We start from the raw sequence: 27,214 nt of genomic DNA, 5'->3' as shown, positions 1-27,214 counted from the left end.
GTATCCACACATGGAACACATTAAAGGTTATTTGACTGAAGTGCTAAAAACACACTGGATTTAAAGTCAACTGTTCACATGAGCGTGCAGAATATGTTTAAGAACTAGTGCATCTAATGGCTGATGTGTTCTAAGTACACACAGCACAATGATTTCCATTCAGACTTTTGTTGATAACTGGTTTGATGAATTAAGCCCAGTGGATTTCGTGCAGGAACACTGGAAACTGGTCTATCCTGTGGCCAATGCAGCTGTATCCTCTCCATGTACTCTCTGGCATCTGCAGGGTCTGCTGCAAGTCCCGTGATGGAAATTGTTGGCTTGAAGTGTGTGTGTGTGTGTGTGTGTGTTTTTTTTTTGTGTGCAGGGCAGACCAGGCTCTCAGTACTCTGGCCATGAGGAAGTTCTGTGAAGATAAGGTGTCCTCTTCCCTCCAGCCATCCCAAAACAGGTGAGAGGAAATTCAGAGGTTATTTAATGCATCCCCCTTTTAGCATTCTAGTTTAGGGAAAGAGAAAACAGCTTTTAGGTTCAAGCCCTTCATACGTACAACTGCTGGATCTCTAAACTCTTTTTAAGGTCTAGGTCTTTTTAACATCATACATTTTGGTCATGTCACAGTAGGCATAAGTAATAAGATGGCTGGATTCCATTCAGCTGCTTCAGCGTGAGGGTCCTGGTATCCCGCACGCTGCCTCACTGACATGGCTTACTGGGAAGCTTGAATAGAACAGTGGCATGGTTAATGTTAATAGTAACACCTGGACTTTTCCTGCAATGACGAGTCAAAATGTGATCTGTAAAATAGGCATAGAAAAACAGTCAAATGAAATGGAAGAAAAGTTATTTGATCGTCATTGAGAGGAAAGAAAATGATTAAATGAGGATAACAAAAATGATAATTCACTGCAAAAAAATGTAAATTTCACTTACACTAGAGAGAATTATACAGAACAATGCATTCTCATTCTCACAGATGAAAGAGAATAGTTTTACCCTTTTTTGACTAGCTGACGTTTTTGAAGCAAAATATATATTTCATATCGGCCTCGTATAAAATATAGAAACATACTTCACTAAGGTTAGAAAAAAATGATAAGCTAACGACGTAACCTAAGAACGTAACGACTTAACGACGTAACATAACATTGTAATGCGACAACGTAATGCAACGTTACGTAAAAACTTAACGTAACAACGTAATGTAACTAGCATAAACAAATAACAACTGCCCTAAGTGTACTTTGTTACGTAACCTCACGTTTCAACTCAATGTTTACTCTTAATTACACACGGGAAACTAACAGCAATCTCCTGGGTGAAAGTCCTGTGTTTTTTTTACCCCACCTTAATGAACATTTTCTTGTTCCTTATACTTGTTCTTTTACCACGTTACCTATTAACAACGGTAGCTTCATATACTACGTCACTTTCTCTACCCGAATGCAAAAATCCACATGAAGAAACCTTCAACGTGTCCGTGGTTTTCATAAACGTACAATTACAAAAAAAAATCCTGGCATCTGGGCTGCATACTCGTATTGAAGGCAGAAACCTTGTTCAAGAACATTCCTGAAAAAAGTTCAACTGTGACAGACATAAGAAATATGTCCTTAACTGACGAGTATAATGGTTTTAGGAAAAGTGAAATATTTAGACTCGGCAAGATGTTTTTCCAATCTTCTTACCTGCCTCGCTCTCTCCTATGAAGAAACTACCATTGGCTGGCTATCTGACAACAGGATCGTCTGCTCCGGGGCTGTTAGCATTTTTCTGCCCTCGTAAAGACACTTGTCTCCATCTGTTATTGTTGTTCCACATGTCCTCTAACTCATTTCATATCCCAACGATCTGTCTCTTTCAGGTATATCTACTACTTTGGAGGCCTTCTGTCCGGGGCGATCAAGATGAACAGCAGCCCTCTCTTCCTCCACCAAGTTCTTATCCCATCACTCCCCAACTTCCAGGGTGAAGGAGGTGTGTTTGTTTAGTCTTTAATGCCAAATCACCAGATATAGTTACATCATTTAGTCTCATATGTTATTCCTCCAAATGATTAGGCCTTGATTATTAAATAATAATTTTACACAGAATATCAATACATTCAGTGGCGAATAATGAATACATTTAATGAACGTATTGCTGCCAGTGGAAATGGATGAGCAGTTCATTTAGAAGTCAAATTAAAACTGTGGTTGACCAGATGTTATAAAGATATAACAAACACAGTAAGAATTCACTTTTAAATGTATGCATGGGTGAATTTTAAGTGGCAAGTAGTAACAGGTAGTAGTAGTAAAATTGAGCGTATATTATTATTATTTGGACATTACTTCACATTATCTGCAAATACAAACTCCAAGGCATAGAAAGTCATTACAGAGCTATCAATTTTAATTAACAGATATCTGCAAATTAATGCAGAATCGAGTTTTTGGTGTCGGAAGCGTTCTCGTTTTGTTTGTAGTCCAGGTGGTATTGTCCAATCTCGTTTGAACAAGCTTTGGTTACATGTAGGTAAAAAATTGAGACCATAAACTCATGTTTACAATGTTTACTGAGGGAATCAAACAAGAGAGAAGTAGAGTCATTTTCTCATTCTACACATCACACTTCATTTTGCAACCAGAGGAGTGGGCCACTGATGGTCTTTAGAGAGAATGCAAGTTTTAAGTAATTATAGCATTGGCTTCACTTTTCAGAACCACAGGTTGCCACCTGGTTACAACGGAGGAAATAGTTCCTTCTATGGCTAAAGCATGACCTGCCTTACTCGGCCTCTGTTTGGTTTACCCTGATATTGTAACCTTAATCAATCTCACTCCTCATGCCTAAACCTAACCAATCCAACCAAGGAAGGCAAAGAAAAAACTAGCCAATCGGAGGAAGAGTAGGGCGGCTCACGGCTTTGCCACTGCGGAACCCCCAAATAGCGTCCGTTGCCCCCAGAGGCTTAATCGTCGTCAGAGAGAGAGAGAGAGATCTCTCTTCAGCTGAAAACGTGAACACATTTAAGTGTCCCGTTGGATCCATGCAGTAGAGCTCTCATGAGCGCTGACATTCACCCTCCACCCACTCAAACCATTCTGTTTTTCTTTAATCTGCTGATCAAGTCCAGAGGGAGGGGGTGGCGGCAGACAGCACATTCCTCTATCTTCATGTCGATAATACTCGCTGTGTCTGAATTTCTCTCCTCCTCTTCCTCCTCCTAGGTTACTACCCCTTCATGAAGATCTACCAGTCCATGCAGCTGGTCTACACCTCAGGCATATAGTGAGTCTCTCCTGCTGTCGTATGGCCAACTGATAAGCACAGATAAGCCGGGCCGTACTTGTTGACTTTGGGGTGTTTTATCGCTCATGAGCTGAGGTTTCAACACCGTCATGGAGTGATTAAAGAGATAAGAGTGAAGGGAATTACACAGAGGGCATCTTTCTTCTTCAATCCAGCTTTTAACTCATATCTTGTAACTTGAGTGTTTACCTCAAGGCCTTTCCAAGCCGACACATGTAAAAATAGCCAATCAGTTAAATAGCAATCTGGGACACACAAACAAACAAATCATTCAGTCCGTGGTCACACACTGTGTCTGCTTGTGTTCCTTGTACCTTTTTAGTTATTTAACAGGCTTGTTTGTGTCTGCTGTGTCCTCGACAGTGACCTTCAGGGCACCGGAGGCAGGCGGCTGTGTGTGACCATCGAACCGGCGCTGCTGCTGAAGGGTGACATCATGGTGAGTTCACATGGGAAGGAAATGACAAACAGAGGAAGCCATGATGTGGGTGGGGTCGCAATCATGACTTAATAGCTATTTATCGTCAACGGAAAGGAGAAATAATGAAATAAATACTACATGAACTGACTTTGTTCACTTTTGCCATATCTCATCTCTGAATTATACATTTTTGGTCTGGGGGAAAAAAGGTTTTGTCATTTTGTTACAATTTGTCCGTCTTGTGCAGCCAGTCATTTCCAAAAGTGTAGGTGCTGCTCTGTTTGGAGCACAAAGCCTTACATTTACTGCCCAAAGCCCCCGTTATCCCACATGCATTTTGAGCTGCGTGTTTCCTCCCCTCTCTGCCGCCCTCTGCAGGTCAAATGCTACCACAGGCGAGCCCAGAGCGCTGACAGAGACACCGTGTTCAGGTTGCAGTTCCACACCTGCACCATCCACGGATCCCAGCTTTGGTTCGGCAAAGGGGAGTTGGACGAAGCTTGTACTGGTGAGATTAGAGCATGTTTTAATCCTTTACCTATGCAACTTTGGTACTACGGGATTTGATGAACATTTCCTCTTTTGGGAAGAGGGTATCCTGTGTAGTATGGGGCATGTACAATGGCTAAAATGTCATCAGCATCCCCTTAAAGCATCTATTAAAGTCTGTAATATTTTATATTCACAATGGATCGACTGCTTTAACATGAAACAGGTCACACAGAGTTATGAACACAGAGAGAATTATCACCCTACTCTGCAGCTTCCCACTGCTCTACTCAAATGAATAGGCCCTTTTCACAGCAGCCATTTTGCCATGTCACTGCAGGGTAAACACACTGGTGCACACAGCAACATTTATTATGGCCCTGTCACATGTGGGTGGGCTATGAGCCCTGGTATTGTGCGTGCTGGCTCACTGGAATGACTGTGCCACAGTAAATAGAATGGAACCATAATTCATTTGATCAATTACACCTGTGTTTACCCCGCTGTGACATGTCAAAGTGGCCAGTTGTGGACACAAACAAGACAAATGAATGCTAATGTGGCCTCGTATTTGCAGGATGTGTAAATGGGGACTCATGTATGGCTGGGTGATAATTCAATATGATGATATATAATCTTTCAATAGAATTGTATCAAGATTAAATCATATATTGCGATTTACAATTGCGTCTTCTGAATTGATAATAATGAGAGCTTTACCAGTTCCAATATCTCACGAAATCTGATCTGAAATATTTTTAGAAAACCTAATTTGCAGATTGTGGTTTTGTTTATGTTTCCAACTCACTTTAAATGACCACTCACTGCGAATAACAAAAGGTAATAATCATTTTGTAGGTTGCAGTGCGTTGCAAGTTCTTAAATAAATGAGAAAATACTAATAACTCTTCTATATCTTTAATTTTTAATTCACACAGGAGAATACAAACCTTGGCTTTACCGTGTGGTTATTTTATATTGAATATGTATTTAGTGAATTACCAGAAAATACGCCCTATCGTTATGTACATCGTTATGAAATTAACTATACCGAGAAAGAAGATTTTTTTCCATATCACCCAGATCTAGATTCATATAAAGTTAGCTAACATTAACCGTATTGCCATACCTGACCAAGTCAGGCTTGCTTGAAAGTGTATTGAGTTGAGCATGTGTCCTCATTATCTTTACCCGGAGATTATGTAATTGGTCACACGTGAGTGCGTGAATATGTTTGTCTGTCCGTCCATTTCTAATCTTGCATACTGATGGACCTATCACCAATTTTTTTTTTTGTGCTCATTCAGATTGGTTGTGGTTGTTCCTCATTGCAATCAAACATTACAGCAGTGGTCATTGCTTATGAGTTCAACTTTTGATTCATAAAATAACGTTTGTGTTATTTCTTTTCAAAAGTTATGCAGTCTTACTCTAAATGTAAAATTGATACCGGCACAATTTGTAAATTGTTGCAGGATAATCATCACATATAACAAACGGACAAAATCTTATGAAATAACCATTGTGGGAATGTGTTCATAGTGGTTTGCTGCCTAGAATGGCCTCATGTTACCGTGGTTGAATAAATCCCTTAATAGTAGTAGCTTAATCTCCATCCTGGACATAATAACAGCTCCCTGGAGGTGAGTATATCCAGAATGAGTTGTAGTGCGAGTCTCTAACTACCCCTCAGAGAGAGCAGAGGAGGCTTAGTGAGTCACTGGTCTGACGCTGAAGTCTGTACCACATATGCTCATTACCTCATTTCCTCCTTGGTTTCACTTTCTTTTTTATGTGGTCTTCAATCCATTAGACTATTTATTTTCAAATGTTCATAAACCCACCATTGTGTGCTCACGCAACTCGGAACACATCTGTGGAAGGTGTTTGCATATTTGATGTATTGGAGAAGAGGACATGTTTGATTCCTTTCTCTAGATCACCGGCGTGCTTTTATAAATATGTGACTGTGATGTAGAGAAACTTTATTTTATCTTTGGAAAAAGGGATATTTGCCATGCTCTTTGACATTTTTAACATTTTTCTCTCTGTTTTGTTTTCCTGCTCTCCTCCCCAGATGAGCGTTTTCCGTCTGATGCCACAGTTGAGTTTGTCTTCTCCTCTGGACCTGAGAAAATCAAAGGTGGGTTCACTCTACTTGAAATTCTCCTGAATACCTGTTCTGCCTTGGAGGTTTAGTTCATATTTGGCAAATGGGTAAAACACAAATTGATGTAACTACTCAACTGGACTAATCTAAAAAAAAATGCAATATTAATGTTTCTTTCCTCAGGTCGCGAGTACCAGAAGAACGACCCGGCCGTCACAGTCGACTACAACACTGCCGACCCTGTGGTCCGCTGGGATTCCTATGAGAACTTTAACCAGCGATACCAGGACAGCCTGGAGGGTAACCCGCTAACTGTTCTCTTCAGATCCAATCTCAGCATGATTTTATGTTATTACTAAAGAGGGATGAGTACAAGAAGTTTGCAGACGTTAATAAAAATAGACTTTGAGAGCTGATCTTCATCGCCTCTTTCTCTTACAGTAGACATCGCCCACACCAGAGGTCCTGTAGATGGCAGCCTATACGCTCAGATAAAGAAGCGCAGAGGTCCCGGATCTGGTTCTCTCACTTCAACCAATGGCAGCAGCCCAGCGGCAGGCCCTGAGGAAGACAGGCCAGATCATGTCATCGCCCACGGTTCTGACTCCGCCCTCTCGGCCCATTCCGTCCATTTGAACCAATCATTCGTCCATCCAGAGCGCCAGGAGGATCCCATCCGCCCGCTGCCCCCGACCAGGCAGGAGAGAGAGGACCTCGACCGTCTCCTCGGAGGCATAGAGGGAAACCGGGATGGAGAGCGGGAGACGGCCATCTTGGACGACGGCGATTCTTTGCCATCCGAGAGAAGTGGGACGCTGAGGCTCGGCCGGTCCTGCTCCTGCCGGACTGGGTACCGGTCCCAGCGCTGCGCCGAGCCTGGCTGCGACCGCACCCTCCTTATGCCCAATGGCTACTGCCTCGACCGGGCTCCCGGCACCAATGGGCACCACGGGGCGACCCCTTCTGCCAGCCCCAACCCAGCTTCTCCTCCGTCACACATGGATCTGTGCCAGCACTACAGCCCCCACTCCCACCAGTCCCTTCCACCTCCAGATCTGGTGTGGGACCGCCAGAGTGGCCCGCAACACTACCTGCAACGCTCCTGCTCGGAGGCTCCCTCATCTCGACATATCTGCCCCTACCCATCCTCAGACCCCCACTCTCACAACCACCCGCATCACCACCCTCTGTCCGCCCTGGGTCGCATCTGCTGTCGAGAGGACGACTACGGCCCCTATCACCACCCTCCTCCACCTCACAGCCACCAACATCCCCACCCGCACCACCCCAAACCCTCCACCAGCCCCACCTACCACGATATAATGCTAATGGATGGCCCGCCCCCCACTGGCTGCCCTTGCAGAGACTGCAGCTTCAGGAGAGACGAGGTGGCCTATCACAGCCTGAGGCTGGACCAAGGTGACGGCTTCCACTGGGACAGAGAGGCGGAGCTTCAGCAGAGGGAGGTGGGGCTCAGGAGAGCCAGGGAGACAGAGTTACCCAGAGGGTCAGAGCTCCACTGGGAGAGGGATCCTGGGCTGAGACGAGGCAGAGAGATGTCCCTCCACTGGGAGAGAGACAGGGAGGCCGAGCTGCACTGGGAGCGGGACAGAGAGGCTGAATATTGGCACAGGAGGGCCACCGTAGCCTCCTACGGCCCACAGGGCCACGATCTTCCGGCCTTCACGTTTGACCCCTTGCCATCAGGTCACCCGGCTTACCCGGAAGCGTCGCGGTCCCACGCTCATTCCCACCTGGACCTGAAGTACAGCAGCAGCAGCAGCGGTTACCAGACGCCCCGCCAGGTGTGCCCCTGCTCTCCGTACCAGCCCTCGCCGTCTGAAAGCCGGGGCTACGCCTCGGGCTACCAGTCCGAGTCCACATCCCCGCTTCCCCCGGCTTCCTCCATGACGGGGCCCTGCAGCCATAGCAACGGCCCAACAGAACACAACCACAGCCACAACCATCACCATCCAGACTCACAGCAGTCATACAGCTCTGACTCACACACTGGTGAGTCACATTGAAAAACAACGTGTTTAAATTATCCTTAACCAACAACAGCATGCTCTGAATCACTAATGCGTAACCAGACAGATGCCTTAGACATTACTCACAAATTGTGTCTTCTCGCCACCTCTTCTTGGTTTTACATTTGCCCCCATACAAGCCGATAATGTCTCCAGTGAGCTTCCTTCTTTCGATGTGTAATCCATCGGTCCCATCCTTTTCAGATGGCCTCCGGAGCTCCGGCGAAAGTGGGGGCTGGAGGGATCACATCACCCACGGTTCCTTTAGGAGGGTCCACAGGGACGGCCACGCCGCATGCTCCACGCCGTCCGACATGTCCGGACCGTCCGGACCGTCCACCCCTGTCCACACCAGCAGCCCTCTACGCACACAGGAAAGGTATTCCACGCTCAAAGAAACATGAATGAATGTGTCTGGATACTGGCATCTGATCAATGGACCTTTCCAAGGGTTAATGAAGCGTCACGTTAGTTCATGCGGGACACGGAAGTCATACGCCCCCAGCCAGCCGATTTAATCATTGCTTCTAATGGGCCACACACCAATCACAGCCCACTCTCACCTAAAGGCAGTCCATTTAAATATGACTCCCTTCTCACTGATCCTTGCCACACCAACGCTGTTACAGAACGTACTGCTGGCAAAGCTTTTCCTCCTCCACCCCAGCCTCCACCCTTTTTTTTAAGTCCAGAGTTCATCCTGCATAACAAATGGTTGAAATGGAATTTAAAGTCTCACCTTGGGCTCATTTTCTGTTCGCCCGGGGGGGTCTCTGCACGGTGCTTCCTGTTTCGGCTTAGTAACAGCTCGGCCAATCCAGGGAGCATTTTAAGAGCGGAGCCACCAGCGCCAAGTATAACTGTATTTCCATTGTTGCAGTAAATGGATAAAAATCTTTGACGCAAGTGTTCTTGACTGAACTTTCTGTGTTTTTGAACCTGAACTCTATGTTCTTGTGTTTAAGTGACTAATAGGGACATGTATTTTTGATGCAGATGGCGGCAGCTAAACGGGCTGCAATGTTATCATATCAGGCAACTCCTTACGTCAAGGAACCTCCACTAAAAGCTCTAGATTCTTCTGCTGGCAGGCTCAGATTGTTCTTATGACGACAATATGGAAAGGACCCGACGGAGAAATAAAAGCTTTTTCTTTACCTTTCGCTTGATCCGGTCTGTTTTTTCAGGTGTCATGTGACTTGTTGACAACAGTGGAAACATGAGTGAGGTTCGGAGAGAGGAGTACAGAAAGCATAGCTCGGTGTTATGAGATGTTTATTGTCATGGCTGTATATTTAGCTGATTACATGAGATTTCCGAACAACACGAGCGAGATACAAAAACGCAATAACAAACAGACCGGATCAAAGGAAAGGAGAAGACAAAGGTTTTCTCTGTAGGGTTCTTTTCCATAACGTTGACAGACACTTATCTTATACTTATAGAATAACAATACGAGTCTGTCAATTTACATTGCAGCCCGTTTAGCGTCTGTTGTTTGCAACCGTTCTCACTCAAAACTGGACCATTTATGAAATAGTTGTCCCGTTTACTCACTTAGATCAAAAACATGGGCTTGAAAAATACAGAAGGTCCTTAATAAGCAAACTCGTTAACTCTATTTGGCTCACATCTGGGAAAAATGTGTTCGGACTGCATTTACATCTGGCAGAGATACGATCACAATGCGAGCCTGAACGCCTCCAGCTGTGTTCTGGCTGATCTGACCCGATATCCAATCACATGGCATTCTTCATTTACACGTCAGTCATTATCTGGTGTTCCCTTATTCAGATAGCAGATCCAGATACAGCTTGCATGTTACAGCACGGTGCAAATGGGGTATTGATGACAGTAAGAAACATGAAGGAGGTCAGAGTAGAACATTTAGAAAAAATTCACTGGATCACAAGCAGGTCTGTGACAGTAATTCTCATGTCTGTCCTTTTCAGCCCCAGTCCAGGAGGGAGGGAGTATGAGATCCGGACCACAGACCTCATCGGCAGTGACTACGAGACTTCGGGGCCCCAGGACGGACACTATCGCGCTGATGTCATCGCGCGGGAATCCCCGGAGAGCCAAAGGAGCAGCACGGAGCCGCCGTCGGCCAAAGACACGCAACCACACACAACCACACCTGCGCAAACAGAGCCTCACAACCACTGCACTGCACCACCCGACCCGTCCCCTACAGTCCCCCAACAGCAGCACTGTTGCCCAAATACACCGGCGGCTTCCACGACGCAGAACCCGCCTCCTTTTGATTCCGTGACGCCGACCACGTCGACCCAGGGGCTCTGCCAGGCTCCCTCGTCCCCGATGCGTGCTCCGTCCGCACCGGACACACGCTCCCAACCGGGCCCTCTCGCTCCCCAGACCCCCCATCCCTCAGAGGCCGCTGCTCTGCCTTCCACTGTGGCACAGACGGGGCCCCAGCCTCAGGGCCAGACCCAAACCCAAGCCGCCGGATCAACAAGACCATCGCAGGTCACCGGATCTTCTCCCACAGAGGAGCCTCACCCAGAAGCCGCAGTACCCGCGATAACCCCCACCCACAACGCTACATCTGCCCCATCATCTCCCTCCACAGCTTTATCTTTATCTGCCCAGCCGGCCCCCAGTAGTATGGAGGGCTCCCCGGTCTCTGATGCCCCAGTTCCTGGCTTTGCCACTTTGGGTAGGAGGCTGATGTTGAGTGGGTCTGACCCCCATCACCAGAACCACATCCAGCAGCACGGGGCCCCACACCACCACTACCCGGGCGTAGAGCACAGCGCTGCCGGGCACACATCGGCTCTGGACACCAACAAGAGGCCCTGCTACTCTGCTCACACTCCTCAGCTCTACCCGTCCTCCTACTCCAATTACTCCACCATCTCCATCCCCCTTCCTCACCCCCAGCCGCCGCTGCCGGAGAAGCGCCACCCGCCCAATCAGTCGGGTTCACCCAGCGACGGGGCGGGAACGCTTAAGCCGGCGGCGGGCCACGCATTTCCCTCAGCCTCCGCCCAGCATCAGCTCCATGTCACGTTCTCTCCCACCGTGGGGGAAATTGCACCCCCCGCAGGCAAAAACGACGGAGTAACACCTGCAGAGAGTGAGAACACGAATAGGGTCAGCGTGAAGTTTGTCCAGGACAGTTCAAGGGTCTGGTACAAGCCTGGAATCTCCAGAGAGCAAGGTAGGCCTTTCACTCTTTTTGTCTTTTTCCTAACTTTAACAAATACTTCACATTTCCTGACATCTTGATTGCGTTTTGCTGTAGCAATCGCAGCTCTGAAGGAGAGAGAGCCCGGAACCTTCCTGATCAGGGACAGTAACTCTTTCCAGGGGGCCTACGGCCTGGCCCTGAAGGTGGCTACACCTCCTCCCAATGTCAACAACCACAGCGGCAAGGGTAAAGAAGACGTTCCTCCTAGCCTTTTTATGCAACACTCTGGTTATTCAGCAGTTGCTTTGTCTTCAGGAGACCATGACACTCGCGGCTTGCTTACAGTTCATCTCTGCTGTTACAGTGAGCGACCCTCTGGAGCAGCTGGTCAGACACTTCCTCATAGAAACCGGCCCTCGAGGAGTCAAGATTAAAGGGTGCCAGAACGAGCCCTACTTTGGTAAGTTTTCCTGCTCCAGCTTTGGGAGGATTTCATGTTTACGTTTCAAGGACAACATTTTTAGCACCGGAGAAACGGGCACCTTAAGGGGAGATTATCATTTTTCATTTATACGTCTCGCTACTACTAAACTATTTGAACTGCTATTTGTTAACCACAGGGAGTCTGTCTGCATTAGTCTACCAACACTCCATCACGCCCATCTCTTTGCCGTGCGCCCTTAAGATCACAGAGAAAGGTTGGTACTCCAGAGGCTGCAGCACGTTCATGTTATTAACTATATTGTCAATATAGTCGTTCATTCATTTTCTGTTGATGTACAAATTGTTTGACGTGACTCACATTTGACCAGACTGATCCTTTAATCCTCACATTATTTAGGAGATGAACTTTGAAGTATTTTACAGGAAATCCACTTTTAGCCGATGTAACTGATTTCTTTATTGTCTTTATCTCAGATCTGATAGGAGAGGTGCCGGAGGTTCAGCCAGTGAATAACGTCAGCACGGCTGCTGACCTGCTGAAACAAGGAGCAGGTGACTTCTCCATCCATCAGCCTTCTCTTCATAAAACACAGAGAAATCGTTTTAAGGCGTGGTCGTCATGCTCACCTCTCTCTCTCTCTCTCTCTCTCTCTCTCTCTCTCTCTCTCCGTCTGTCCCTCCCCCCCTCAGCCTGTAACGTCCTCTACCTGAACTCGGTGGAAACAGAGTCTCTGACCGGCCCCCAGGCCATCGCCAAGGCGACAGACGCTTCGTTGGGTCGTAGCCCGCGCCCCTCCGCCACTGTGGTCCAGTTCAAGGTGACGTCGCAGGGCATCACGCTGACCGACAGCCAGCGCAGGTGAGACGGTCCTCATGGAATAATTTAACACCCTCTAGTCATTACTCCCTAATAAACCATGATTGCACTGATGATGATGAACACTGTAGCTCCGACTCTAGAGTTAATGCGCTGTGCTTTCATTACATTTAAGTGATCATGTCTCTCCTGTCTCTCTCTCTCTCTCTCTCTCTGTAGGGTTTTCTTCAGGAGACATTACCCAGTGAGCAGTGTGACCTTCAGCAGCATCGACCCCAAGGACAGGAGGTAGGCCGTCAATAATGATGCTCTTTGCAGTTTGAAACTAACCCAGCAAATCTGCAGAAATCAGAGACTCACCGCGATTTGTTGCACCCATGATCCTTCACTGCATTTGCTGCCGCGAGTCCTCGCATGGATCTGTGCGTCTGTTTTTGCGGGCGCGTTTTGTAAGCGTGCACGGGAGACGAGCCGCTCCGTCAGCGAGCATGCCGGCCGTGGCCGAGGCTGCAGCTGAGTCGGCCTGTTTGGCAGCTCTGCCTGTGTATGTGTGTGTGTCTGAGTCTGGTTTCTCTCTCTCTCTCTCTCGGCTTTATAGGTGGACTAACTCAGACAACACCGCCATTAAGTAAGTGCTCTGTTTGTGTTTGATGACGGAGAGCAAGGAGGAGTGTGTGCATGTGCGTTTTGTGTGTTTTTAAAAAGGAAAGAAGGGTGTGTAGGTTCAGCCCCGTGGCTGAGAGAGGACATTAGAGCCTCTGCATGGCTTCAGATTGCTTGTGAGCCTTGGCAAAATCATGATTTAACAATGAAAATCAAAGTTTCACGTGACCCTATATTACATAATACTAATTATTTTGTCATAGTTAACCCTACGGAAGCCCTGAGAGGCAATGAGAAAAGAAAGTAGCAGGAGGTCCATTTTCTAAGTCTGATCTAAATAGTTTTCTCTCCTACGTTCATGACTTAAGAGCAGGTGGGATTAAAAGATTTTACCAGGATAATCTTTCCCAAAAAAAAGAATTTCTGAAACCAGAGGGGGAAAAAGATTCTCTTTTTCATCTGTGAACGTTATTTGTTGTTGTAATATTAATTTTGGCCAGAAGGCTGAAGTGCACCACTGCCCCATGTTCCAAATAGGACTCTAATAGCTTTCAAGTTTTCTTCCTGGTGAGAATTTCTACACAAGGTACATATAATGTGTTAGCAAGTTATGTATGTATCGAGAGATAGAATGATTTATTAAAAAGGAAATGACTCTACACCATTCAGCAATAATCTTATATTGTATATCATGGCAAACAATGGGAAAGATCTAAAAGTTTAAAAAAATGAAACGAAGTAGAAAATTCACTCCTTAAGGTGGTTATGGGGTCGTGTTGCCCTCCAGCCTCTTGTGGCTGAAATGTGTATTACATCAACAATAACTTAAACAATTTATTTTTTAAATATTATACAATGATAATTGTTTTCCCTGATGGAAAAAAAGAACTTAGAAACAATATCCTTGCAAAAAATGTTTTAGGATTTGACGGCATCTAGCAGTGTGGTTGCAGATTGCTCTAACTAAATTACCCAATGTAACGAGAGCCGCTGACTGACAAACCCTGTGGTAACACCATTCGCTTGCCCAGAGGCCGTCCATACCATAATAACACTACTTTAGGAGCAACTGAAGTCAGACCCCAGCTGGTGGTACCACGGTTTTTTTACACTCTGCAGCTAACTGTGAAATACGCAGTTTCACAAGCTTTGATTCAGGAAACGTAGAGTTTTGTTTGTCCGTTCTGGGCTTCTGTAGAAACATGGCGGATTTTCATGATAGGTCCACTGAAATACAACAAACTGGCCCTTTAAGTCAATAAACACAGGAGAGAAAACTATTTAGATCAGACGATGGAGAAAATGGATTTCGCTTCCTCTCGTGCTCACTATCTTGTATCCTCACACCTTTTGTCCTCTTCCTCTACCCTCCCTCCCTCCCTCCCTCCCTCCTCAGGGTGTTCGGTTTCGTGGCCAAGAAGCCGGGCAGCTTGGCCGAGAATGTTTGCCACCTGTTTGCCGAGTTGGACCCCGAACAGCCTGCCTCCGCCATCGTCAACTTCATCAACAAGGTCATGTTGTCACAGCGCCGATAGAGGGCGACAGAGAGCAGACAAACGGTGGCAACTGACACTGCTTATATTGTGCAGAAGTGGCCCAGTGCCAGTGTTTGTTGGGACTGTGACACTGCGACATCTTGTCAATCAGTTGGACCATAGTCAGACCATTTTGAAGGCAACTGAAAATCTTGGTCCATGATCCCTACTGATGCTTTTTCATTTGTTCGTTTGTTCCACTCTCTGCTCCCGAAATGTCCACCTTTTCCCGTAAAGGTCGCTTGACGTTATAACACTCCATTAAATGGTTTTCTTATATAGTAAAAAAACAAAACAAAGCCATGATGTATAGTATTCTCCAAGGACAGGGAGGCTTCAGAGGAAACTTCCAGCATCTACCAGGGGCCTGTACCACAAAGACAAATGAGATGTTATCCAGTTATCTTCGGGCTTCACTCTGGGTTTCTGGTATCATCGAGCTGCCTCGCTTTGTAAGAGAACTTTTCAGAGCAGGTTCAGTCCACTGAGTCACCGCTGAGTCATGTTTTTCCCCACAAGATCCTGACCTGCACAAAAACTACAGAGTTTACAATAAAGGGAATTTAACAATACAACTAGATTGGTGTTAGTAAGCATTAATTTCTCTTGTTGAGATCTGTACTTTACTTATAACATTGTTAGAGTATCACTTATTCATATTTTATCCCAATTACCCTATGGGTATCTCTGTATCATTCTGTCATATAACACATATAAAAGCACATTTTCCCAATCAGCTTCTTACTGCGAGCAATGGGATCCTAACAGGAAGATAAAAAGTTAAAGGTATTTCACATGACGGATGTAACTATTTCTGTTCTGACATGTGATGACCAAACCACATCCACACAGGTAGACCAGAGATTTGAGTGTTTTAAACTCATTAAAGAATACCTGAAGACGTTTTTTTTTTTTTTTACTTTGATTGCTGCTTTAGAATAAAATATTTAATGTCACTCATGAATTAAAGCCACGCTGTGCATTCCAATAGCCATACTATTTATTATGCCAGAAGAAAGATTAAGCATGTGCCAATACATAGGTCGGTTGCAGTGTATGTTAAAAAATACCATGTTCTGATACATCCGGTCGCATTTTACACTATGCAAGCCGGCATGCTTTTCTGCTAGTTCTGACCTCACAATCCTTTGCGTTGCAGTGCAAGAGGGTCAAAGGTCAAGGTGCCAATATTATGTAGACATAGTATGTCCAAATTGAGTGCAAGAAAAAGTTTGTCAATTTTGAACACAGCTCAAGTTTCCATGGACTGACTCCTGCTTCTGATGATGCGACAGCTTCATGATACCGGTTATCCAGAGGGCCGGACTGAGGTGAACTCACTTCGTGGCACAGACTCACTGCTTAAATACAACTTTTATCATGTGGGTCAGACTGGTGTTCAGTGTAACAATGACAGAAGAAGTGCCAAAAAGCAGCTTAAAGGACACAGACATTCAGACGTGGGTGGAGCGACTACAAAGAGGACCTTTCCTTGCACTGTTTGAGGGTCGTCAAAGCCCCGAAACCTCCAACACGTCCACATAATAACTGCATTTTTAACACAGCCGGTGTTTATATTGTTTATTCTTCGTTTGAATACAGAGGCCAACGCCCTGATGATGTAATTTAGTTCCTATATCTAGAGATGTTCAGGTATATCAGATGTATGTACGGCGCATTTACAGCCACTCTTGCCTTTAGACAGCACCTTTTATAAGTGTAACACATTTAATCACAATCGACAATCATGGTGTTTCATTTTTTTATTTTTTTCAAACTCACGTACACTTAATAATCGGAGCGAGCAAGAGACTTAAGTCTCTGATGAAAGCAAACATGAATGTGAGGTTCTTAACTTTTAACAAGTGTGTGTGTGTGAGTGTGTGTGAGAAAGGGAGGGGCGGGCGTGTTGAGGGTATTTTCGGAGGAAATTTTAGTTAAGGGAATCGGTAACGTCCATTTTTTAAAGAAATGTATGTGAAACGGGGGAAAAAGCTAGTTGGGGAAAGGACGTTTCAGTGTTCGAGCACACCTTTGCCGTGAAATGTTTGTTGTCCATATTCATTATGAAACATATTCACACACACAAGTTCACAGAGAGGACCGGTAAACTCACACAAGAGGCCTAAAGACAGACGTACTTAACCAAAGACAAAAGCACTCTTGTATTAATAAGCTTTTTATCAGCTATATTTTTGTACTTATTGCATTTACTTAGTGTGTTGCCTTGTTTGGTATATATAAAAAATAAAAACTAGAAAAACACGACTCGTATTACAGCGATAATATATTGTGGTCTGTTTTCTTGTCGATCTCTGTATTATGTAGTAATATATTTTCACATGCAGCTATAGGACAACGTATGAGACATTAAAATAAAGGAAACGTTTGTATGTTTGAAAAAGACATTATGCTATTTTGTATGCAAAAAAATTAAACTGAAATGATGTGGTACCTGAAGTTCTTCTGGGTCTGTGGTTATTTTGGGTTAATAGTCGTTAAGGGCTGCAGCTATTATATTTTATTCATTTTTAATACGTTTTTCATTTTACAATGGAGGTTTCCAGATACCAGCAATGAATTGATGCAGCTTAAAATTAAGAAAATAAAATCTGAAACAACAAGCATTGGTTCATTAGTTTTATTTATTCACACGTCCCTTTAATAGCTGTTTTGCATGACAATATAAACTGTATTCTTTTTAAAAACCCTGGTAAAAATTCTCATTCACAAATTTACAAACAACTGTCCCTTTAAATAAAAACTTTTGTTATGACATAAATGACACATTCACGCAGAACATAGCCTGCAGCAGAATTCATTTGAAAATACTTGGTGCTGTAAAGCCTCAGTCGACCACAAGGATCTGGACTAAACGGACTTCCTGGTCAAACATCCACAGTGGCGTTTGATTGACAGACACAGAGGAGTTGATTAAAACACACAGATGATGGATAAGGCCAAAGGAAGGAGCAGAGTCGATCCCGTTTGCAGACGCTCAGCAGCACATATTCTATTCCTTTCAGTAGTTTAGACAAGAGTGTGAATGTTTAAGACTTCACTGATCCTGTAGATCCCTAATCAGCTTCACTGATACTTTGTGAGCAGTTTATTGCTCTCTGACACTAAAAACCAGTGTGCTTAGACTTGCTGTGATGAGAGAAATAACATTTAAAAAACATCAGGGACATGTTGAATGCCGTTGTTAAATAACACCGCAAAAGCAATATGTTTAAGAACGCGTCCCAGTTTCCAGGTGCCAAAAAAACATCCATCATTAAATTATCCCTCCTTTGCATAGCATCCAAAAATAGAAAAACAGCAGACTGACCTCCTCCCCCGTCTTTTTTAAAGAGAAGTCAGCACATCTCGGTCCAAGACAGTGTTGCAACACCAAAAAGTCATTTGAGCAAAGCTGAAGAGAGTTCTACAGATGTGGCAGCAGCAGCAGACAGACGGAGCTCTGTGACGTCCATTAAAGCCAATAACGGTGTCGTCTGTCAGCAAGTTTGAAATAGCAAAAATGACCTTTGTTAAACTTGGATTATAGACGTGGTAAGTTCAGGCAATCATCAGCCCCGGTAAGGCAACTAAAAAAAAAAAAAAAAAAGGGCAAGAAAAATCCAGGCCAAACGAGAACCGCCACGAAACCGTATATCAGTTGCCTTCTGGGATGTCCGATGAAAAAAAAGGTGCAGTTTAAAAAAAAAAAAAAAAAAAAGAAAAACAAGCGTTTCACAACATCCCCTTCCCACAGACTTGTTTTCCTACTTCATCATCCAAGGGCACAAGTTAACATTTAAGTTTCAAATATTGGAGTGAGCTTATAAGAAAGCACCATTTGGTATTGTGCTTGAAGGCGTGCTGCACCGCCGCGGAGGAGAGATCCTTCCGTTCACATCAGAAGAGGCTGGGTTTTTACCGGCAGTGAGCGGGCGGAGGAAGGATGCTGCTGGTACTCGTTAGTCCGGGAGCGGGTGGTGTTGGAGCCGCAGTCTATGTAGCGGTACGCCTCCAGGCTGTTCTGGGACGTTCTCACCATGTAGGAGGTTTTCACTGAGGTTCTGGAAAACAAGCAGGGGGAACGGAAATGAAGGGCAGTCTATTCCAATATTTATCATTAAGGCAAAATACATGATGTGGCCACAGGAATGACCTCACGGCTGGCTTTCTGAAAGCCCTTTATATGCTAGATCATATTTCATAACAACTAGCTAGGAAAACTCCTCCAGTGTGGGAAATGATAGTTATTCTGTCTGAACTACAATGCAACAAGTGAAGTACTGGTACTGGTGCGCCCCAGGGTCACACGTGCACTAACTTTGAGGAAGTGGCTTGTGTGGTCACAGTGTCTCTTGTGTTACATAACATGACACACACAGAGCACACAGCTGCCTCTCCACTGATTACAGGCACTTGAGTGCTGCTGTTTTATGCTTTTTCATACTTCTACATTTCAAAAGAAAAGATGTTACCCGTTATTCCACTATGTTTATCTGACAGCTATTACTTTGCTCATTTTTGACTCAATATATTGTCAGCTGCTAAAATGTGATGGATTCCCCTTGCATCAAGACATTTAGTCCTGTTAGTTTTATCTTATTATTTTTTTAAATTACACGTTTGAAGTTGATTGAGATTTTTCTAAAAGACCATTTTTTCCACTATTCTGGTCCATTTCCCTTTTATGTTCCAAGAAAGAAAGAAAGAATACTTTTGAATAAATGGATTGCAATTTTTTTTTACTTAAATAATGTTTATTAAGTATAACAATTTTTTAGGACAGAAATATCTTTTTGAAATTGACATGTTTAGGATTTGCTGGAAACTTTAGGAAGTAGGTAACAAGCACTGTACTTAATAAATTAAGTATACAGTGTTTAGCAGCCAGTACTTCTGTGCTTCTACTTGAGTAACATTTTGAGCAGAGTCATTTTCCTTTAGTGTAGCATCCAAGTACTTCTGAAAGGTGAAGAGATACTTACTGCATATATACGACGATGTTGTGGACCTTAATGCTGGGCATGGTGCAGAAGGCGCTGGAAAGGAAAGGAAACAGAAAAGGTTTAGATTGTTGAGCTGGAGTACCGACATTCTTCCACTCGTTGTCTCTTTGTGTCATTTACACAAGGCTTTATTGCCGACACAGAAAAAAAAAAAGCTTTAATGTGTTTTAAGTTAAAAAAGGAGCAGATTACAAATATAAATATAAGAAAGCCTGTGTTTCAAATTGGAGGTGTGGAGTTGAGAAGATGTAGACATTTAGGAAACAAGGAGGATGTAACAGAAGATGCTGTTGCGTTGCATCATGGGAAGCGCAGGATTAAGAGCCTGTAAGCCAAGAGGGTTTTGACCACTCTTTCATTAATCTGTCTCTCTCGAGCCCCCCTGCTTGATGGAGGTCTACGTTTAAAATCACCGGAGTAACCCTTTTAGCCGATGACCATTCACAACTCAAAGTAGAGTTTTGTCAAAGTTGTGTGTTTTATGAAGCCACTAGAAAGAAAGGCTGTTTGGACAGTTTAGGCAGAGACACTTACTAGACGTAGGGGGCGCTGCTACCAATCTCCACACTGACCGTGTAGTTCACCTGCAGGAGACAGAGCCGTTACACAAACAACACAAAGCGTAGAAATGATGAGGACGTCACACTTGAGTGGAGGACGTATGGATATTTCTATCTTTTTTTTACTAGGGCTAAATCATTTCCTAAATAAAGCTGGGTACTGCTGTATTTAGAGAAAGGTACCAAGACAGAAGTTACATTTCAACTAAGGGTTATTTTCATATCTGTTAAATCTGCCAACGATTCCCTAGATTATACGATTCAATATTGAAAAATGTCCGTACTTGTTCTGTCTGTTCAAAACCTAAAGCGATCAGTTTGATGCGATATAAAAATGGAGAAATGTAGGTAATCGCCACATTTGAGAGGCTTAAAAAACAGCTTTTTTTGCCTTTTTTTTTTTTTTTGCATTAAAAACTACTGAAACGATCTTCCTGTCTTTTGAATAATCAACTGGTCGACTAATCGTTGCAGCTCTACATTCGTAATATTAGCGAGTGCTGCATTTGTGGCAGAAGGATGGTGCGTGTAGAGCGATTAAAAAATAAACTACAGTTCCCATCTCCATTGTAGTCAACAGAGTAGAAGGAATAAGATCCACAGCGGTTAGCAGGATCAAGTCAGCCCTGGTTTTGTTGACGGTGAGAGTAACGTAGAATGATGTCAGCCTCGTTATTTCAGTGTGTGTTGTTCTTGCACTCGTGTCTTATAGAGCATTTAACCCTTTAGCGGGAGAGTCTGCAGTGGAGCTAGAGTTCAAACCAGTCTATCAAACGAAACAATCCCATAGCGGGCGCGCCTCTGTACGCTTTTAAAAGTCATTGTTTGCAGACTTTGTACCGGGAGCAGTGTCTGGAGCGACCACTGATAATGTTTATTGTGCACAAAGTAAACATCATCACTGGTCGGCTATGTATATGTATATACACAGTGTAAATGAGTCCGTTTCTGTTTTTACCTGGCGCTGACTGAGCGGCAGGATGGTGGTGACACTGTCTAGCTGCTGCGTTCCGATCACAGTCTTCATGTAGAGGACCTGGCAGCTCACGCTCTGCACCAGCACCGAGAAGAAGTTTGGGTTGCTGAGGTTCAGAGTGCTCTGGGGAAAAAAAGAAAGTAATAAAACATGTATCGCGTTGATTCTGCATTAGGTTACAGGTTAGAAATTAGACTAACGTACGACAACTGGGGCTACAGAAGCAACATTTGCAGAGAAAAGCTTCAATTCACTTTTTCTCTGAGACACTTCAGACCACGGGATCAGATTCAGAATCAGATTTATTGCCAAGTACGTGTGCCCAATACGAGCAGTTTGGCTCTGTCGTTTTGCCTTCCTCTTGATATACTTACACAGAAATAGAATAACAGTTAGGAAGAAGGAAAAATATAAAACAAAGTATGAGACATTAAAAAGGAACATTTGCTCTGCATTTGGATTAGGGGTGTAACTAACAATTTTCCACACCATCATTAAATCTTTTCTAAATTCATCCATTCATCGTTCTGTCAAAAACAAATTGAAAACGCCAATTGTAATTTAGGTCATTACGACAAAGAGAAGCATCCAAAGTGCATGTTTGAAGAAAACACATTTACACATGTTTAGCAATTTGGCTTAAAAAAAAAAAAAAGTTTTTCCTACCAATCATCTGATCAATTAATCAACTAATCACATCAGCTCTGATTGGCTGCATAAAACAGAACAAGGACTCCGCTAAACCGGATCATTTTCTTACCACATCTCCCAAAGTAAGGATGCAACCAATCTGATTTATTCTACATACCACACAAATCAAATTGACTTTTTTTTTTTTAGATTCAGATAAACTAAGTTGCCAGTTTATAAAGAGCACTTACTTGATGGGTGTCTAACATTATGTCCAATTCATTTATATTACCTCTCTCTGTGATGCCACAAACTTCATCCTCCAAAATGAGAGTAAGTATGTGAGAAAAAAAACCAAAAACCTACCGTCATGTTCATGAGGACTTTCAGGTTGGAGTGGTCGAAGCGCACGTTCACCGAGTGTATCCCATCATCCACCACCACCACGGAGCGAGGGAAGAGGAAGAAGGCCACGAGCGAGGAAGCGAGGAGGCACAGCACAACCGACAGGACCACGTACAGCTTCCTACGACACAAGAACAACAAAAAGTAGGTCCTCTCTCTCTCTCTCTCTAACCCGTGCACCTAAAGCATGGATACAAAAAATGTTGAATGACACATAAATACCACTTGACTTTGACAACTACAGAAGCTGTACAGCGTGCAACAATAAGCTTCCAATGTGTTTTAAGCACCAATAATGGCCGTGAGATTACTTACGTCCTTTGGGGCCGCAGCCTTTGGTCGCTGTATGGGATCAATGCGACCAGCTCGTTCACTTGTTCTATCAGGAGGAGATAACAGGTCATGCAACACATCGATCAGTGTCTCCCCTTAGAATATATATATATATATATATATATATATATACACACACATTTTCAATAGCTGCCCCTTCTCTCTGGAACTCTCTCCCCAAACACATCTGAGACTGCAATAATCTTTCAATGTTCAAATCAGAAATCAAAACTCACCTCTTTAAAACTGCTTTTAAAGTCTGACTAATGCTGTGTGTTTTAAAGTTTTTAGTGTGTAGCTGTTATATGCTGTTTTTAAATGTCTGTAAAGCATATTTGAGTACTCTGAAAAGCGCTCTATAGATAAAATGTACTATTATTATTATTATTATTATTATTATTATATGTGTTGGGACACAGGGTGAAACCTCTGAGACTGCATGTCAGCCTCTTCCTTTGAATGACGTCACTATTGTAAAATAATAAAGGGTTATCTCATCTTATCTTATCTTATCTTATCTTATCTTATCTTAAACTACATTCAGTGCCAGGTCTGCTTTATCAAATGCTGAAAAGGAAACATGCACCATAACGCTCTAGACAACCCTGCAGATACTTATAATAACAATTTTTTCACACTTTTTGAGCCTGCAGTTGAATAACTAATATGAATAATGAACATTATGGTTGAGAGTCTTTCAGTCCAGTCCGCAGTCAGCGTGGTGCTCCTCACCAGAGGGGATCCGTCCGGTGCCCTGGCAGGTCGGACACGTGATGCTGTCCCTGCCGGTGAACTCCACGTAGGGGAACTGAGCGATGTCCTCCCGCCGGACCAGCCCGTCCAGAGACTCGTTGTCGGAGTCCTCCCTCCCGCGCTGCCCGGTGCTCTGACTCTCCGGGATGAGCGACAGGCTGCTGCCGTCGCGAGACAACCGTGTCCCCATGGCCCCGAGCGGTCTGCACGTGGACGAGAGCGAGACGTTCAGCCATTAAAAAAAACAACAACAAACAAAACAAACAAACACAAAAAACGCACACGCCAGCAGTTCCTGCGCGGCGCTTCTATGCTAGCTTAGTTTGCTAACAGAGGTGTCACGTTTCAGTGACTTTAGCCACCTGTGGCATTGTTTGTCTTAAGAACACAAACTATACTCACGTGTGAGACCCTAACAACTCGACGTGGACATCCCAGACGTACGCCGTGTCCCTCCTGTCATACCGGAGTGTACGGTCATGTTGTGCTGCGTATGGTCTTCTGCCGCTTCTTCTTCTTCTTCTGGGATTTTTAAGGGCAGCTTGCAGCCTGTTAGTCGCATTACTGCCACCCTCCGGCTGGTAAACGCACTTCTACCCAGATCACTTAGGCCGCACTCCGGTTAATTAGATTAGATTAGATTCCATTTTATTGTCATTGCACAAAGTACAAGTACTCTAAATGGAAATGGTAAATGGACTGGACTTGTTTAGCACTTTTCTAGTCTTCTGACCACTCAAAGCGCTTTTACATTACATATTATTCACCCATTCATACACTGATGACAGGGGCTACCATGCAAGGTGCCACCTGCCCATCAGGATCTATCTAATCATTCACACCCATTCATACACAGATGGCACAGCCTTTAGGAGCAACTCAGGTTAAGTGTCTTGCCCAAGGACACATCGACATGGACTGCCACTTTTCCTGTGTGTATATATATATATATATATATATATATATATATATATATATATATATATATATATATATATAACTAAGTAGTCAGGATGTGTACTCCTTGAGTAGTAGAAGTACTACTTGAATATCTTACTGGAGAGGAGTGGATGTGACTTTGTTCAGATGTTTGTTTCTTTGTTTTAAGCCTTTTAAGCCTTTTAAGCATTGACACACACTTGGACTTTTCCAATATTAATTAATTAAGCCTTTATTAGTCCCACAATGGGGAAATTATTTCTCTGCATTTAACCCATCCCGGAGGAGCAGTGGGCTGCAATGAAGCGCCCGGGGAGCAACTTGGGGTTGGGTGTCTTGCTCAAGGACACCTCAGCATGTTGCCGGTAGAGGGGTTTGAACCACCAACCTTGTGGTTACGGGACAAGCGCTCTACCTCATGTACCACAGCCGCCCCCATATGTGTGATTTACCCATAGTTAGGACAGCATTGGTGCCTTTATCATTTAGGTCTACCTACATGAAATGTTGTATGTAATTGTAATATGCAAGCCCCCAGGAAGAGCACCGGGATTAAAAGCCAATTTTTCTATGGGCCCATGTACTGTAAGATTAGGGTATATCCGGTTTAAATCACTGAGTGAACTCATATGTCAATACTAGCATATTTCCAACTCCTAAAACAAGATCATTCTACGTACAAGAGCAGCATTACAGTATTTAAGCAGTTGGTAGTGTGAGACAATGACAATGAAATAGGAGAATCCTGTGCTGTATGTTAAAACTGTGCCAAAAGTAATACAAATGAACACGTCACACAAGCAGAGAGAAATTACCATAACAAACCGTTTTATATGCAAGATGACACGTGACCTTTTGCTTTTTTTGACTCCATTTATTAGTATGATTTCGCCCCAAATTGCAGTTTCAACTTGTAATAAAATATACAAATTTAGTGACATTTGGGTCTTGCTTTAACTCAAATGGAGGAGTAAGTGAAAAAAAACAACTTAAGAAAAAGAGCCTTACCTTTAGCAGATAAATTAATCAACACATTAATCAATACATTTTCAAACATGGTCCAACATGCAATTATACTGTACTGTAACTATTTATGAAGCAATAATCACTGTATTATTATGTCTTTTTATATTTAGCACAAGACTAAACATGTGTATATGTGTGAATCAGTGCAACAGCATATATTAGTAGCTGTAGTTAGTTGGTCTGTCCAGCAAGCATCCTCCTCAGCTCAACATTCTCTCTTTGCAGTATTTTGTTCTGGAAAAAAAGTAGAAAAGAATGATACAAATGAAGGTAAATTGAGATCCAAGAATTGAAAATAAATTCTGACCCAAGCTCTGATAGTAATTTAAAATCCAAAGCAGACCTCACCTTATGTCTGAGGGCCTCCACTATCAGGTCCCTTCCTCCCCTGACGCTCTTCTCTTTTTTTGAAGCTCTGAAGGCATCCCCGATTACTGAGACCAGCACGTGAGACTGTAAATTCATACTTCCAATATTAATATCAGTGATCTGCTGCTCAAATAACAATAAAAGTTTGTGTAGGAAATGCATAGCTGTACTGGCATAACTCACAAACTTCTTGCTCTGGAACAGATAACAGTGGTTCATGTCGGCTGCAGGGTGTCGGGCCACAAATCCAAAGACTTTGGGTGAAGACGGCAGGACGGCACAGAAGGAAATAGTGGACAGAGGACACGAGTACAACAAAAACTGAGGGGAGGGGACAACAAAGAGATTAAAATTGAGAATAGAAGGCAAAATAAATCATCAAATCGTTTTTAATCCTCCGTCTGGTACGATCAACTGGTACACTTTTGTCACAGACCTTGGTTTCGCTTTCCAACACGTCTATTCCACTCAGTGACAGGAAGAGATGGACTTTGCTCTTCTTCGCTGCCTTTTCTGAGGAGAAGTGATTTGGCATCTAGGGATGAGAGTCAATGGGTTACACGTTAATAACTGCATCTGTAAAGCCAACCTATTTAGTTAATACGTTTATAATATAGCTAATATAGTGGATACGAACTGAGTTTCCCACTAGAATACAAGTTACTTATGTGCAGAAGAATCCAAGCGTCCAAGTCAGAGCGTTTGCATTAACATCTACATGGAAATTATATCAATAGAAAGTGTGTTTCCCTGTAATGGGGAATAACAGTAATAACTAGAATGGGATGTGAGCAGTAGTGGCTGACCTTTAGGCTCTCAGCCGCTTCGGACAGGATCTGTAGTCCATCAGGGCGGACCACCTCAACGCGGCCAAGAAACTACAGTTTGGAGAAAGAAATACACATGAATGTGGGAAACGGTGTTTTAAACAAAGCTAAATATATCAGATTAAAGTCACATTAAGAAAAGCTGCTGAAGCACAATCACAAGTACCTCACCTTGTACTTGATCCTCCACCACACAATGCTATTTTGAGCTGTCAAAAATCCGTATTTACCTTTACTTTAAAGGAGATCTCATTATCATCCTCTGAGGTGTCACTCATTTTGAACACGTCTGGTGGCACAACTGAACCCTACAGGTAGACGTAAAAGATGAGAAATTAGACATTCAGGGCTACATATGTTTTTGAATCGTGAAAGAGATACTGTAAATTCATCTTACCTGTGTGTAAATGTACTTTCACCAGAGAGCATCGGCTTCTTATTGCACTATAAACTTAAGGGTGTAAAGTCTGTTGGTGTTAATGAGTAACCGTAGGGT

At 43.6% G+C, this 27,214-nt stretch overlaps 3 protein-coding genes across 7 annotated transcripts in view; 1 reads left to right on the top strand and 2 right to left on the bottom strand.

Moving 5' to 3' along the window:
- tns2a (tensin 2a) overlaps positions 1 to 17,354 on the top strand; it is a 53,639-nt gene extending 36,285 nt beyond the window's left edge. For 3 of the 5 annotated variants that reach the window (XM_054608461.1, XM_054608458.1, XM_054608462.1), the window contains 18 exons: positions 368 to 451; positions 1,865 to 1,977; positions 3,213 to 3,273; positions 3,658 to 3,733; positions 4,094 to 4,223; positions 6,282 to 6,347; positions 6,498 to 6,614; positions 6,756 to 8,327; positions 8,549 to 8,723; positions 10,297 to 11,525; positions 11,610 to 11,741; positions 11,860 to 11,955; positions 12,116 to 12,193; positions 12,414 to 12,491; positions 12,630 to 12,798; positions 12,976 to 13,044; positions 13,355 to 13,384; positions 14,756 to 17,354. In XM_054608461.1, coding sequence (XP_054464436.1) covers positions 368 to 451; positions 1,865 to 1,977; positions 3,213 to 3,273; positions 3,658 to 3,733; positions 4,094 to 4,223; positions 6,282 to 6,347; positions 6,498 to 6,614; positions 6,756 to 8,327; positions 8,549 to 8,723; positions 10,297 to 11,525; positions 11,610 to 11,741; positions 11,860 to 11,955; positions 12,116 to 12,193; positions 12,414 to 12,491; positions 12,630 to 12,798; positions 12,976 to 13,044; positions 13,355 to 13,384; positions 14,756 to 14,894 — 4,414 coding nt within the window. In that variant the 3' untranslated portion in view covers positions 14,895 to 17,354. The remainder of the gene's footprint in view (positions 1 to 367; positions 452 to 1,864; positions 1,978 to 3,212; positions 3,274 to 3,657; positions 3,734 to 4,093; positions 4,224 to 6,281; positions 6,348 to 6,497; positions 6,615 to 6,755; positions 8,328 to 8,548; positions 8,724 to 10,296; positions 11,526 to 11,609; positions 11,742 to 11,859; positions 11,956 to 12,115; positions 12,194 to 12,413; positions 12,492 to 12,629; positions 12,799 to 12,975; positions 13,045 to 13,354; positions 13,385 to 14,755) is intronic. The other 2 variants (XM_054608459.1, XM_054608460.1) reach the window with 2 other exon arrangements.
- Positions 17,355 to 17,528: 174 nt separating this feature from the next.
- Positions 17,529 to 24,059, bottom strand: tmem106c (transmembrane protein 106C). Its single transcript, XM_054609342.1, has 8 exons — positions 23,960 to 24,059; positions 23,537 to 23,760; positions 22,787 to 22,850; positions 22,433 to 22,592; positions 21,419 to 21,559; positions 20,435 to 20,484; positions 19,880 to 19,933; positions 17,529 to 18,958 (listed from the first exon to the last, which is right to left on the bottom strand). The coding sequence occupies exons 2-8, from the start codon at positions 23,745 to 23,747 to the stop codon at positions 18,790 to 18,792; spliced, it is 849 nt and encodes a 282-aa protein (XP_054465317.1). The 5' UTR covers positions 23,748 to 23,760; positions 23,960 to 24,059; the 3' UTR covers positions 17,529 to 18,789.
- A 1,305-nt stretch (positions 24,060 to 25,364) lies between these two features.
- On the bottom strand, positions 25,365 to 27,161 carry LOC129100315 (PTB domain-containing engulfment adapter protein 1-like). The gene is made up of 7 exons (XM_054609911.1): positions 27,116 to 27,161; positions 26,949 to 27,026; positions 26,698 to 26,769; positions 26,328 to 26,426; positions 26,075 to 26,212; positions 25,871 to 25,975; positions 25,365 to 25,756 (listed from the first exon to the last, which is right to left on the bottom strand). Exons 2-7 carry the CDS (start codon positions 26,994 to 26,996, stop codon positions 25,694 to 25,696), a joined length of 525 nt encoding a protein of 174 aa, XP_054465886.1. The 5' UTR covers positions 26,997 to 27,026; positions 27,116 to 27,161; the 3' UTR covers positions 25,365 to 25,693.
- Positions 27,162 to 27,214: the final 53 nt, after the last annotated feature.

Source organism: Anoplopoma fimbria, chromosome 12 (assembly GCF_027596085.1).
Source record: "Anoplopoma fimbria isolate UVic2021 breed Golden Eagle Sablefish chromosome 12, Afim_UVic_2022, whole genome shotgun sequence".
Classification (NCBI taxonomy): Eukaryota; Metazoa; Chordata; class Actinopteri; order Perciformes; family Anoplopomatidae; genus Anoplopoma; species Anoplopoma fimbria.
The sequence above is the reverse complement of the archived record's forward strand: the minus strand, read 5'-3'. Positions and strand labels throughout refer to the sequence as shown.